We start from the raw sequence: 15348 nt of genomic DNA on the forward strand, positions 1-15348 counted from the left end.
CCTATTACTTATGTTCTTATGAATCCCGATGATGTCGTTGGGACCCGACTACAATATTGACCCCTCATGATTTCCTTGCCAGGTCAAACCCACTCCAAGTGAAAACGCTACCACAGAATTTAAATATAACTATCCATATTAAGGCTCTGGAAATGATTAAATTATATCCCCATTTTCATAATGGTAATGAAAAGCAAATGAACTCAGTTAATATTGTTACATGTTTACCCTGTATCATGATAAAGATTTGCAAGTTATTAATTTGTGTCAACAGCTGAGATAGAAAGCAGCCTTAACTTCACGTTCCATTTCAGCCCTATTGGACATAGTGCTTACCAAAACCGATGAGTCCTAGTGTCTCCCCTCGGATTCTGGCTGCTCCTGATGCCACCTCTCGGATCTGCTCGACACTCTGTACTCGGGTTCCCTCGCGCAGTGCCTGGTATAGCCAGGTGTTCCGTCGGTATAAGTTAAGAATGTGACAGAGGGTGGAATCTGCTGTCTCCTCTACCGCCGCTGCTGGGATGTTACACACTGCAATCCCTGCACAAGAGAAAGAAAAACACATCAGGACAGGGCAAACAAAGGAAAGCTGCAGCAAAACCTGATCAAATGCAATTTCGTCATCCATTATAGGCTTCATTAGAATATCAATAACAGTAAATATCAACAGGGTGTTTATTGGTGAAATAACAGCATTGGGGAAATCCAACACCCCTATTCTCATGAGAAACTAAAGCAGGCAATTTAGTAATCATTTTGTTTTCCGTTTTTGGTTCTTTAGCTTCATTTTATTTTGCTAATGTACTTGAACTACACTCCCAGAAAATGGCATCAACTCTAGTTTTATTGGGGTGAAGTTTCGGGCCGCGCCCAGAACGGCACAGCCCCGACCTGGACGCCTGTTTCTCGCGCCCGAAAATGCGTCAAAAAAATATCTGCAGATTCTCCGGCTCCCTGCAGGTCCTTTGGAGCTTGGCGCGGCGTGCACAGAGCAGCGGGGGGCGGAGCTAATTTAAATGAGACAACGTCGTGCCGGCAGCCTTGCGCGTGCACGTTGGAGCACGCGCAGTAGCGCATAAACATTGGCACTCGGCCATTTTTAAAGGGACTTAAAGAAAAGTGTTGATTTGTCTCGTGGACCCCTGGAAAGGCTTGGGATTTAATGTTGGTGGTTTTTGTATGCCTGAAGGAGTGCTTTTAGCAGCACTGTTGAATAAATCACCTGCTGAAATCAGTGAGTGCTGCTTTTCACTGCTAAACTTCCAGAACAGGAGCTGCATTGGTGCATGCAAATTAAGGACTGTGTGAAAAATAAGAGTGTCAATTCAATACAGCAATGGAACAACGTCCACCAAGAACAAAGAATTTCTTGCATGAGGAAGTGGAGATATTAGTCAACGTAATTGAGCAGAGATGGCAGGAGCTGGATACCAGCAACAGAGGTCGCATAAAAGTGCCACTTAAAGAAATGAAGAAACGCTGGAACCAAGTTGCAGAAGATTACTGCGCAGTGGTGCATAGCAGGAGATCTGGAAGCCAGTGTAAAAAGAAATGGCACGACCTTGGTCAAGTAGTTAGTGTAAGTAATATTTTCCATTTTTAATGTAATCGTAATTGTAACGTGACTATCTGTATGTCCCATCCTGCAGAAAGACGCGCTCTGTAAAAAGTTATATTTTACTCTTTGCAGAAGAAATTGGCCCACAACAAAAGGGAAGCAACTCGAACAGGAGGAGGCACGCCCAATCTGCATCCACTGACACCCTTGGAACAGAGGGTAACTGCTATGATGAGTCGTACATGGAGAAAAGCAATCAGTACAGCACAAGCTGGGCCCGCACGCGAGGAAGAGGACAATTCCTGAAAATGCACCGCGGCCCTTCAAATCAACCTGCTGCCTGGCCTGCTATGTGTGAGAGTACTCATGCCACCCATCCCTTGCTGTTAAACATTTGACTGCTCTGATGTATTTTGCAGAACATGATGATGATGATGATGCTGCTGCTGCTGCCAACCCTGAGGATCCTGAAGATACAGAACAAGAACCAGTACAACCAGACTGGATGATGGCAGCGATGACTGAAATGTCTGCAGGGGAGAGCTTCCAAATTAATGTTTATGAGCCCCCATCAAGGGGCATCAGAGTTTCAACCCCTAGCATAGGTTTTGGTTCCACCTTCCATGGTTTTGATTCCGATGTTGCGGGTCCCAGTGGCGCTGCTGGTGTAATGCAGCAGTTTACAGTCAGTGTACTACCGTCTGAGCCTGCCCCTCCCATTCGCATAGGTTTTGGTTTCACCTTCCATGCTTTTGATTCCAACGTTGCGGGTCCCAGTGGTGCTGATGATATAATGGAGCAGTTTACACCCATTCACCCACCATCCCAACCCACAGCTCGCACTCGAGTGCTGTCATCTGGAACACCGAGCGCCCCACCATCCCAGCCCCTGCCTCCCTCTCTAGTACTGCCGTCTGGAACACAGAGCATCCCACCGTCCCAGCCCGTGCCTCTCTCTCTAGTACTGCCATCTGAAACATAGAGCGTCCCACCATCCCAGTCCGTGCCTCCCTCTCTAGTACTGCCGTCTGGAACACAGAGCGTCCCATCGTCCCAGCCTGCACCTCCCTGTGTAGTGGTGCCGTTTGCAACACCGAGCGTCCCACCGTCTGTGCCCGCGCCTCCCAGTGGTGCCACAAGGCAGACCCAGGGAGAGGAGAAGGAGATTGGAGACACGCTCTCCTGAGATGCAGCGTTCAACAGATGCGACTCAGGTTATAGCATTGGATATGGAGACCAATGAGCTTACCCAATCACTCATCGGTGGCGTCAGTGCAGTGGGTGAAGAGGTGACGGTCCTGACGGGAGAACTAGCAGTAATGACACGGGAACTTAGGGAGGGAATGTCCGAGGGAGTGCAATCGACGGCACAGGCCGTCAGTGAGGGCATGCAAGTGTTGGCACAGGCCGTCAGGGAGGGCCTGAGTGAGGTAGCTGCTGCAATAAGGGCACACAGCCCGGCCAATCAAATTATACCCCCATGAAGAAGTGAACATTCACTGAGATGTGGATGAGACATGGTTGCAGCCTTTCTTTGCTGCTTTTGTTCTTGTTCTTGATGTAACTGTAGTAGCGTTTTTCAAATTGAAATTGTTTTGTAAGTTTTGTAACTTTACAACTTATAAGTGATCTTCGGGTTTTTAAGTGATCTTGTACTGTAAATGCTCTCACATTTTGTAACTTATTTAATTTTGCATCTAAAAAGTGATCTTGAAGTTTAAGTGATCTTAAGAGCAAGATTTTTCACACTGACATTGTTTTGTAACTTTTGTAACTTTACAAGTTTATAAGTGATCTTAAAGTCTTTAAGTGATCTTCAAGAGTCATATTAAAAAGTAAAGTTTGATACAACAAATATTTTATTACAGTGACGTTAACTTTTCAATAAAATATTTTTTCATTAAAACTGATTCATCTTCCATTAACACAACACAACATAGAAACAACTGCAAAGAATAAACAAGTCCATGCGCAACAGTGGTTGCAGAGCCCTCAGGCATCAGTAATTGAAGCATTCACGGATGAGCTGCTGGCGCAGGGCTCGAGCAATCGTTAAAGGAGCACGATGGACGGCCCTCCTCCGACCTTGTGCTTCGGCATCAGGCACTTGCATGCTTTCCTGATCGTCGTCATCATCCACATCCTGCTCTTCCGTAATACTATCATCAGGCACTGGACCCTCACGTGGGTCTTCTGGTTCCACTACCAGCTCCTGCTTCCTCATGATGGCTAAGTTATGGAGCATGCAGCACACAACAGTGAAGTGACTGACAATCTGAGGAGAGTATTGCAAGTGGCCTCCGGAATGGTCCAGGCATCAGAAGCGCTGTTTCCAGATGCCAATGGCCCTCTCAATGATGCTACGCGTCGCATGTTGTATTGACGGTCAGCTTCTGTCCGTGTCACGCGTAGGGGATTCATGAGCCAGGTGGTCAGGTCGTACCCTTTGTCTCCCAGTAGCCATCTCTGCCCTTCTGGCTGCTGCTCAAACATGTCAGATATAACGCTGTCGCGTAGGATGAACGCATCATGGGTGCTGCCAGGGTATCTCGCATCGACTGACATGATGCGCTGCTTGTCATCACACACGAGCTGCACATTGATGGAGTGGAAACCTTTTCTATTCCGGTACTGCTCGGAATCCTCCACAAGTGCTCGCAAGGCTATGTGGGTACAATCAATGCAGCCCTGTACCTTTGGGAAGCCGGCAATCCTGAAGAAGCCCACATCCCTTTCATGGATCGCGTGTGCGGTGATTGGGAAATTGATTAAGTCATTCCTTCGCGCATACAGTGCAGCCGTGACCTGGTAAACGCAGGCATGTATTGCACGTTGAGAGATAGCGCACACATCTTCAGTTGTAGCCTGAAACAATCCTGAGGCATAGAAAGAAAGTGCAGCTGTTACCTTCACTTCAACAGACAAGGCAGTTGGCGTTCTGCTTCTGGGCTGCAAATCTGCTCTCACCATATCACAGATCTCTGCGGAAACGCAGCCTTTTGACACAATCATCCTCGCTCAAGTCCAGGTACGAGCACCTGGCTCGATATTGTCGACGTGGGTAAGGTTTCCTGTCCATCAACCTGCGGGCTACGACGTTCCTGGTGCGGTGAGCTCTAATCAATTCTCTCCTATGCAGTGAATTGATGACGAACCATTGCATAATCCGTGGGGTTGACAATGCAGCACCCATTCTGCAATTACAAATTTAAGTTTCAAAGTGTCTATCTGGCTCCCTCTCCCTGTCCCTGGCCTAATGGCCTCAGTCTCCCTCGCAGCTCGAAGGCTGCTTGCTTGCTGTGTCTTCGGCTGCCGTGGAGCCACTGCTGCCGCCCCCTATCCCGTGGTCAAATGGCCTCAGTCCCCTTCGCAGCTCGAAGGCTGCTAGCTTGCTGTGTCTTCAGCTGCCGTGGAGCCATTGACACCGCCCCTGTCTCCTAGATGGAAGGAAGGCCTGCCTGAAGCATCGCAGCTCGAAGGCTGCTGCTGCTTCACACAGGTAGGGACATTGAATATTTTGTCTTTGCTTTGTTTATAATTTTGTATTCAGGATGGCTCTTTATTTGTATAAGTAAGACTTTTGAATGCTTGTAGAATTTAATTATTTCCCTTTAGCCACCCCCCCCCAAACCCCCCCCCCCCCCCCCCTCGTTCCCTACTCCTGATTTGTAACCTACGCCTGATTTTCTAAGTGTAGGCAAGGTTTTTCTGAGCGTACAAAAATCTGCACTTACTCCATTCGAAGTTAGTTTGGAGTAAGTTTTCACTGCCTAAACTTTCAAAACAGGCGTAAGTGGCCAGACACACCCACTTTTGAAAAGAAAATTCTGTTCCAAAGTGAAACTGTTCTAACTGACTAGAACTAGAGCAAACTAAATGCAAAAAAGAATTGCAATTTCTAAGATACTCCATTCTAAACCAGTTGCTCCAAAAAAACAGGAGCAACTCAGGCCGAAACTTGACCCCATTGTCTTGAGATAAAATCGGTTATCTTGAATAGCAATCTTGATAGCAAACCCATTCTGTTTTATACAACTTAAAAGAAAGTACAGGTATTTATTTCTCTCCAAATTCTCCACTCTTTGCCTGAAGCTGCCAACTTATACTGAGCTACAATTCCATGAGCACCATTCTCCTACCTCACTCAGGTCACTATTCCTCATACTGAATCTAGACAAGTTACAGTTAGCAGGCTGTTCAACTGAGCGGGAAGGGGGAAATGATCACAGCCCAGACTGATTGTGTACTCACTCGCTAACAATACTGCACATTTCCCAGCCATTAGGATGGAGAACCATAGTTTATTTTCCCTTCGCTAGCACAAAAATATTGCCATGTGCCGACTGCTGCACTGGTGGAGATTAACTCGCATAGATCAGTCAGTGGATCAAATCTAGGGCCTGGCTGTATGATTTATTACTATATTGGCAGTGCCTTTATCCATTAACCCATCAAAGAAACATCTAAATCTAGTTTTAAAAATCTGATGTCGGTGTGCACTTCTTGTCCATTTTTTTCCATTAGAAATTCCTATTTCCATATTTAGAATGGAACCTGCTTGTGTAAACTCATTGTACCATAATGACATCCTTACTCCAGTTGAAGCATTGCAGCACTGCCACTGGCGGGAAGGTGTAATTACAGCATGGGTGGTTATACATAACTAGTGTCACTACAAATGAGGATTCAGGAATATATCATGGCAGTATAAAGATAAGGGGACTGGATTACGTCTCCATATTATCCCCAGGAGTTCTACCCCAGTTCACTGTAGACCACATTTGGTGATGACTCCCTATGTACAATCCCATGGTAGATTGACTATTTTTACGGTATTTTAATTTCCAATTGTCTTCAGGTCTTTCTGGCATGTACCATTTTCAAGCAGGAGAGTTGGGCAGGCAATGTGCTCTAAATCTGAAGCACTCACCAAAGCAACTCACAATCCCACCATGGCAGCCATGCCTTCAGCCACTTAGGTCCCACTCTCTGGAATTACCTCTCTAAATCCTTCCGCCTTTCCATAACTCTCCTTAAAACCCAGCTCTTCAAAAAAGCTTTTGCTTGATATTCATATTCCTCATGCCTCTGTGAAGTGCCATTTTTCTATGTTAAAGGTGCTATATAAATGCACATTTCTGGTGCTGTTAATAATCAAACGTGAATAATGTACACTTGGACAAATTACCAGAAGCCATCAGTCACCCATGGAACCACACCCAAGTCAGAAGTCAATGCCTTCAGGAGCGAAGGGGAGAAAACTGGCACAATAAGGAAAAAAAAAACTCGGGAATCACATGTGCGAAGAGCATCCAAGTTGAAAATGTGTATTTGTTTTTCAAAGCAGTAATAGCCTTCAGGAAATGAAGACCATTGATCTTTGTAACTGGAAAAGCAGTACAGAAAGGTTTCAGAATTCAGAAGTGTGGTATCACACCAGAGTTCATTTCCCACGTTACAAAAGTGACGACACTCCAAAAATACTTGATTGGCTGTAAAACGCTTTGAGACGTCCGGTGGTCGTGAAAGCCGCTATATAAATGCAAATCTTTCTTTCTTATACTGCACATAATTCTTGTGTTTTGCAATGGAGAGAGTTGTTGCCAGATTCTCCAAAGGGGTTTCTCCAGCCAGAGCCCGCTACTACAGAACATCCTTTTCCCTTTGAAGGGGGAAAAAGTCTTAAAAAATTTGGTTAGGGAGTGAGCCTGCAACACTCTAGCACAGAAACGTGCTCTGTTGTAACATTATCAAAGGCCTAGAGTAACCCATCTTCCAATGTTCCCATCTCCCTGCAGGGAAAGAAGGGCAGTACCTCCTGCAGAGTGCACTGCAGAGATCACAAACTTGTCTTTAAGCCCATGCCCCGACTCTGTCTGGTGCAGGGAGTCAAAAGAGTCAACGAACTACATACCCATGCTGCCAGGAAACATATAAATAATGGGGAAAACAAAATGAACAATTGCAGACATTTATTATATTAGTTACAACATGTAAAATGCACCACTGAGAGTATTGTTCAGTAAGTGGTTAGTTCTGTATCAATATTTAAAAGCCACAACCCTGTTACTTCTATATTTGTTGTTGAGGCAGAATGTAATAATAACGGAAATGTAATATAGTATCACATTGACTCCAGTCTCCTTGCTAGTCTAAGAAACCATTACTATCCATCACTGTCACTTGAAAGCAGAACTGGCAGGCTGATGCTTGCAGCTGTAGCTGTAGTTTGTAACTAACAACGCTAAGTGGTAAATGCTTCGACCTCCGAAGAAACGGTGTTCCTAGGGGGATATTTACACTCTTCCAATCTGTCAGATTCTGTGTACATCTGTCGTATGTGTGTAAACTGGAGTCTAGCAGAGCTGCAGAGGTCAGTCCCGCACAGTTAAGCAATAGAAAATACTGTACTCTAGACTAGTTATAGACTATATTGAATGCAAGGTGAGAGCAGTGGGGGGATATCGTAGCTGTGGCTGTAACAGTGCTTCAATGCTCTGCAGCTTCCCCTGTTTAACAGGCTTTGATGCTTATATGTTTGGTTCCATGGTCGATTTCCTGGTCCCATAGCCATATGCTTATTTTTCTGCTATTCAACAGACAGGCACCCAAAACATTTAATGTATGGCAGGTTCAATACCTCACAAAGCAGATCAGATATAGCTGAGCATAATACAAATGTTCTGTTTGATTAACTACTAAAAAGGAGAATATAGTAAAAGACAAGTAAATTTCAGATAAAAATATAACTAAACATGAAAGAACTACCACGTTAACTCAGCCAGTAGTCTATATCTCACAATCTTTCAGTGGGCACCTGGTATGGTACTGGGGCCATTCAGACTAGATGGGTCGAAATTCACAATTAGTCAGGGCAGAGGTAGAGGTGGCCCAATTACAACCTTGGGCTAGGAACAGAAATAAGGATCTTACTCCAATAGCCCTTGGGTATCACATGAGGGCAGGCTGCCAATGTCCAGTAGGCTACTGGCACTCACCATATAGGTTCAAAGATGAAAAATGACCATATGGTTGAGGTACTGTAGGGCTGCTAACATCCTGCAAATGTAACGCCCCTATTTAAAAAAGGAGATAGACAAAAAGCAGGAAACTATAGACCAGTTAGCCTAATATCTGTGGTTGGGAAAATGTTGGAGTCCAGTATTAAAGAAGCAGTAGCAGGACATTTGGAAAAGCATAATTCGGTCAGGCGTAGTCAGCATGGATTTATGAAGGGGAAGTCATGTTTGACAAATTTGCTGGAATTCTTTGAGGATGTAATGAACAGGGTGGATAAAGGGGAACCAGTGGATGTGGTGTATTTGGACTTTCAGAAAGCATTTGACAAGGTGCCACATAAAAGGTTACTGCACAAGATAAAAAGTTCACGGGGTTGGGGGTAATATATTAGCATGGATAGAGGATTGGCTAACTAACAGAAAACAGAATCGGGATAAATGGTTCATCCTCGGGTTGGAAACCAGTAACTAGTGGGGTGCCACAGGAATCAGTGCTAGGACCCCAACTATTTACAATCTATATTAACGACTTGGAAGAAGGGACCGAGTGTAACGTAGCCAAGTTTGCTAACGATACAAAGATGGGAGGAAAAACAATGTGTGAGGAGGACACAAAAAATCTGCAAAAGGTCATAGACAGGCCAAATGAGTGGGCAAAAATTTGGCAGATGGAATATAATGTTGGAAAGTGTGAGGTCATGCACTTTGGCAGAAAAAAATCAAAGAGCAAGTTATTATTTAAATGGAGAAAAATTGCAAAGTGTTGCAGTACAGCGGGACCTGGGGGTCTTTGTGCATGAAACACAAAAGGTTAGTATGCAAGTACAGCAATTGATCAGGAAGGCCAAAGGAATCTTGGCCTTTATTGCAAAGGGGATGGAGTATAAAAGCAGGGAAGTCTCGTTACAGTTATACAGGGTATTGGTGAGGCCACACCTGGAATATTGCGTGCAGTTTTGGTTTCCATATTTACGAAAGGATATACTTGCTTTGGAGGCAGGTCAGAGAAGGTTCACTAGGTTGATTCCGGAGATGAGGGGTTGACTTATGAGGAAAGGTTGGGTAGGTTGGGCCTCTACTCATTGGAATTCAGAAGAACTATCATTGTAACCCATGTATAAGCTGACCTAAGTTGTACACCTTGAGAACATTGACCACAAGGGGGTGAACTTGTGGGAGACACTCCTAACCTGGACTTTCAGGTATAAAAGGGGAAGCTCCACCCACCTTCATCATTTGAGGTCTTGGTAATAAAGGTAACTGGTCACAGAGTGACCTTTTCTCAAGTATGGGCCTCGTGCATTTATACTGTATAGTAAGGATATGTCATTGGCGATGAGAAATTTGGATTTAAACCACACGAGCATGGCCACTAGCAGCACAGAAGAGAGGGACTGTGTTGGTGATGATTGGGACGACTTTATTGAGAGACTACAGCAAAGTTTTGTCACTAAGAAATGGTTGGGACAGGATTCGGCCGACAAACGCAGGGCTCATCTCCTGACGGTTTGTGGATCCAGAACGTATTCCCTGATGAAGGACCTTCTAGCGCCAGAGAAGCCAGCGGACAAGACGTTCGAAGAGCTCAGTAAGTTGATCGTGGAACAGCTTAAACCGGCGAGCAGCATGCACATGGCGAGACACCGGTTTTACACGAACCGGCGGCAAGAAGGGCAAAGCGTTCCTGACTTCATGGCAGATCTCCGGCGACTGGCGAGCCTATGGAAGTTCCCAGATGCATGCAGAGCGGAGATGCTGTGAGACTTTTTTATTGAGGGCATCGGGTACGCTGGGGTTTTCAGGAAATTGATTGAGACCAAAAACTTGATCTTGAAGTGGCGGCTCTGATAGCCCAAACATTTATCTCAGGGGAGGAAGAGACCAGAATGATGTATGACAAAAATCTTGGCTCAAATGCGGCAAACGACCAGGGAGTCAACATTGTTAACGCGGCACACAGTTCTCGAGGCAGACAAGGGCAATCGGACATGCCCCAGCATGTAGTCGAACCCAAAAGGGGAATTCAACAGAGACAATGGTTAGCTGAACGGCGATTCATGCCATCGCAATGGACAATGCGGCCATTGATGGGGCCATCAACACCTGTTAATGGTGCACTTAAGGACAGTTACAGTCAGAGACGATCAACTGGTAATGGAGCTTTTGTTTCCAACAACGGGGCCTCCAGCTCATGCTGGAGGTGTGGAGGCAAACACCCAGCCAGAGCTTGCAGGTGTCAGCAATACACCTGCAGAAACTGCAACGTCAGCGGTCACTTGGCGCGTATGTGCAGGAAGCCTGCAGCCAGGTTGATGTACGAGGAGGACGGGCCCGATGTAAGCCCTACGAGGCCAAATGAATACTGGGGGAAATCGCTGGAAGCTGAAGTTCAGCAAGTTCATGAGGAGCACATATACAGTTCATATACCAGGACGCCACCAATAATGATGAAAGTGCTCCTCAATGGCATCCCAGTATTAATGGAGCTAGACATGGGGGCCAGCCAGTCCCTGATGAGTATCAAACAGTTCGAAAGGTTGTAGGTGTCCAAGGCCAGGAGGCCAAAATTATTGCCGATTGACGCACAGCTACGGACATATACAAAGGAGATTATTCCGGTGCTAGGCAGGGCCACGGTAGTCGTGACCCACAAAGATTCGGAGAACAGATTGCCACTCTGGATTGTCCTGGGGGACGGTCCCACACTACTGGGGAGGAGTTGGCTTGCTGTCATGAACTGTAAATGGGGCGATGTCAATGCAATTTCTTCTGTGGAGCGAGTATCATGCTCACAGGTCCTGGACAAATTTGACTCATTATTTCAACCCGGCATCGGCACTTTCATGGGGGCCAACGTAGTGATTCACATAAACCCGGACACCAGGCCAGTACACCACAAGGCCAGAGAGGTGCCGTACGTGATGCGGGAAAAGATAGAAGGCGAATTGGACCGCCTGCTGAGGGAAGGCATCATTTTGCCAGTCGAATTCAGTGACTGGGTGAGCCCGATCGTGCCGGTGCTCAAGGCAGATGGGTCGGTCAGGATATGTGCCGATTACAAGGCCACCATCAATCGGGTGTCACTCCAAGACCAGTACCCGCTACCGAGAGTGGAGGACCTCTTTGCGACGCTATCCGGTGGCAAACTTTTTTCAAAATTGGACCTGACCTCAGCTTAATTGACCCAGGAGCTGGCAAGTGAGTCGAAGAAGCTGACCACCATCACGACACACAAGGGGTTGTTTGAGTATAACAGATGTCCGTTCGGGATTCGTTCGGCCGCCACGATCTTTCAGCGAAATATGGAAAGCCTCCTCAAGTCGATTCCAAGGACGGTGGTTTTTCAAGACGACATCCTCATCACGGGTCACGATACTGAAGAACACCTCCACAACCTGGAGGAGCTGCTACGCAGACTGGACCGGGTAGGGCTCCAGTGGTAGAATTCCTGGGGAGGAGGGTAGCAGCAGACGGGATCAGACCTACTGCGTCCAAAACAGAAGCGATCCAGAGAGCACCCAGACCCCGTAACACGACGGAGCTGCGTTCGTTCCTGGAGCTCCTGAGCTATTTTGGCAACTTTCTTCCCAAATTGAGCACGCTGTTACAGCCGCTATAAGTGCTCCTACACAAAGGTTGCGATTGGGTCTGGGGGGACAGCCAGGAAAGGGCTTTTGTTGGAGCATAACAAATTGCGTGCTCCAACAAATTGTTAACATTATATGACCCATGTAAGAAACTTGTTTTAACGTGCGATGCGTCGTCCTATGGGGTCGGGTGTGTGTTGCAGCATGTGAATGCCAATGGTCAGTTACAGCCGGTAGTTTATGCCTCCAGAAGTCTGTCCCAGGCAGAAAGGGGCTACGGGATGGTAGAAAAGGAAGCGCTAGCATGTGTATATGCAGTAAAAAAAATGCACCAGTACCTGTTTGGCAGGAAATTTGAACTGGAGACAGATCACAAACCCCTAACGTCCCTTTTGGCCGACAACAAAGCCATAAATGCAAATGCATCGGCCTGCTTACAGAGGTGGGCACTCACATTAGCCGCCTATGACTACACAATTCGGCACAGACCGGGCACTGAAAACTACGCCGATGCACTCAGCAGGTTCCCACTAGCCACCACTGAGGGGGCAACTGAGCATGATGCTGAGATGGTCATGGCTGTTGAAGCTTTCGAAAACGAAGGCTCACCTGTGATAGCCCGTCAGATTAAAGTCTAGACAAATAAAGACCTGCTACTGTCTTTAGTTAAGAAATGTGTCCTGAATGGGGACCGGGCAGCCATGTACGGGGCATGCCCTGAGGAATTTAAACCATTTCATTGACGCAAGGATGAACTCTCGATTCAGACCGATTGCCTACTGTGGGGAAACCGAGTAGTCATGCCCCAGAAGGGCAGTGAGGTGTTTGTCAGAGAACTTCACAATGAGCACCAGGGCATTGTCATGATGAAGGCAATTGCCAGCTCACACGTTTGGTGGCCAGGGATAGATGCAGACCTAGAACTTTGTGTTCGCAGGTGCAACACGTGTGCTCAGCTGGGCAATGCACCCAGGGAAGCCCCCCTTAGCCCCTGGTCCTGGCCCACCAAGCCATGGTCACGCATCCATGTGGACTACGCAGGTCCTTTCATGGGAAAAATGTTTTTGGTTGTAGAAGACGCCTACTCCAAATGGATTGAGTGTGCTATTTTAAATTCAAGCACATCCTCTGCCACGGTAGAAAGTCTACGGGCAATGTTCGCCGCCCATGGTCTACCGGATGTCTTGGTCAGCGACAATGGCCCGTGCTTCACAAGCACTGAATTCCAGGACTTCATGGCAGGCAATGGAATCAACCATGTCAGAACGGCACCGTTCAAGTCGGCCTCAAACGGCCAGGCGGAACGAGCAGTGCAGATAATCAAACAGGGGTGCTCAGAATCCAAGGGGGTTCCCTACAAAGTCGCTTATCACGCCTCCTGTTGGCCAATAGATCCCGACCACACTCGCTCACAGGGGTTCTACCCACAGAGCTGCTAATGAAAAGGATGCTCAAAACCAGGTTATCCCTTATACACCCTACTATGAAAGAAATTGTTGAGAGCAGGACTACCATGACAGGAATGCGAGGGCGCGATGTACTGATGTCAATGACCCTGTTTTTGTTCTTAATTACGCTGCAGGGCCCAAATGGCTTGCAGGCACTGTGATTGCCAAAGAGGGGAATAGGGTTTTGGTCGTTAAACTTACCAATGGACAAATCTGCCTCAAACACGTGGATCAAACTAAAAGGAGGTTCAGCAACCCCATAGAAGAAGCAGAGGAACAACACAATGTAGAGTTTACTCCACCACAGGTGACTGAACACCGGAACCAAGTGGAGGAGAGCCCAGTCACTGTGGGCAGTCCAGACAGGCCTGAAGCACCTCAAACAGCAGACACTCAGGTCAGCGCCCAACAACTGGAGCCCCAACTCAGGCGCTCTACAAGGGAGCGTAAACCACCAGAGAGATTTAACTTGTGATCCCAATAAGACTTTGGGGGGGGGAGGTGATGTCATGTATTCAACTATCATTGTAACCCATGTATAAGTTGTACACCTTGAGAACATTTGACCACAAGGGGGTGAACTTGTGGGAGACACTCCTAGCCTGGATTTTCAGGTATAAAAGGGGAAGCTCCACCCACCTTCATCACCTGAGGTCTTGGTAATAAAGGTAACTGGTTACAGAGTGACCTTCTCTCAAGTATGGGCCTCGTGTGCATTTATACTGTATAGTAAGGATATAGCAAGGAGAATTTTTTTCTCTCAGAGGGTTGTATATCTGGGGAATTCGCTGCCTCAGAGAGCTGTGGAAGCTGGGACATTGAATAAATTTAAGACAGAAATAGACAGTTTCTTAAACGATAAGGGAATAAGGGGTTATGGGGAGCGGGCAGGGAAGTGGACCCGAGTCCATGATTGGATTAGCCATGATCGTATTAAATGGCGGAGCAGGCTCGAGAGGCCGTATGGTCTATTCCTGCTCCTATTTCTTATGTTCTTATCCTTACTGGAGTCATTGCGTTAAGGGATGAGGGGGTGAAATTGGAATTTCTTTTTACTTTTTAAAAAAGATCATAACAAACATGCATAAAACTCAATAAAAGGACAGTGATAATTTAGAAGGTAGCATGTTTCATTTGTCTGTGGGCCTTTATGTGTGATTACATGTTGGACAATTTAAATAGGAAACATTCATGAAAGGAATGATTTGTTTAAATAAAATGTCAAAGTCAATTTGAAGGTACACAATGTAGTCTTCAAGCACAACCTATTAGCAACTGGAGGTCACATCTATAATGAAAATACTACCAGTAACAATATGGAACAGTAAAAGGATCATTGCAGTTAATTGCACTCAAGTCAATACCTGACTGTTGAGTATTTCCATTAATTGAACAGAAACTGGAAACCACAAATCTTTTTTCCTTATATCTGTTAATAACCATCTGAACATTGTACAGCAAAAGATTATATTGCATTTATATAGTGTTTTTAACGTCGAAAAATATGCCAAGGCGTAATAACAAAAAAAAAATCGCTGAGCCAATGAAGGAAGTATTGGGATGCTGCCTTGTATAAGGAACTACAGATATGGACAAAGTTGATTTTGTTAGAACTGAGGAGATTACAGGGTGATTTGTTAGAATGATGAAGGGTTGGGACAGAGTAGATGGAAACAGACATTTTCAGTGGTTGAGAGATCTGGAATGAGATTAAAAGATTAAATGTAACATAT

General features: G+C 46.0%; 1 protein-coding gene across 6 annotated transcripts in view; it reads right to left on the minus strand.

Moving 5' to 3' along the window:
- LOC139260297 (C-terminal-binding protein 2) overlaps positions 1-15348 on the minus strand; it is a 318546-nt gene that overhangs the window by 23974 nt on the left and 279224 nt on the right. For all 6 annotated transcript variants that reach the window (XM_070876739.1, XM_070876738.1, XM_070876735.1 and 3 more), the window contains one exon: positions 337-543. In XM_070876739.1, coding sequence (XP_070732840.1) covers positions 337-543 — 207 coding nt within the window. The remainder of the gene's footprint in view (positions 1-336; positions 544-15348) is intronic.

The sequence above is a fragment of the Pristiophorus japonicus genome, chromosome 3 (assembly GCF_044704955.1).
Source record: "Pristiophorus japonicus isolate sPriJap1 chromosome 3, sPriJap1.hap1, whole genome shotgun sequence".
In the NCBI taxonomy this organism is placed as follows: Eukaryota; Metazoa; Chordata; class Chondrichthyes; family Pristiophoridae; genus Pristiophorus; species Pristiophorus japonicus.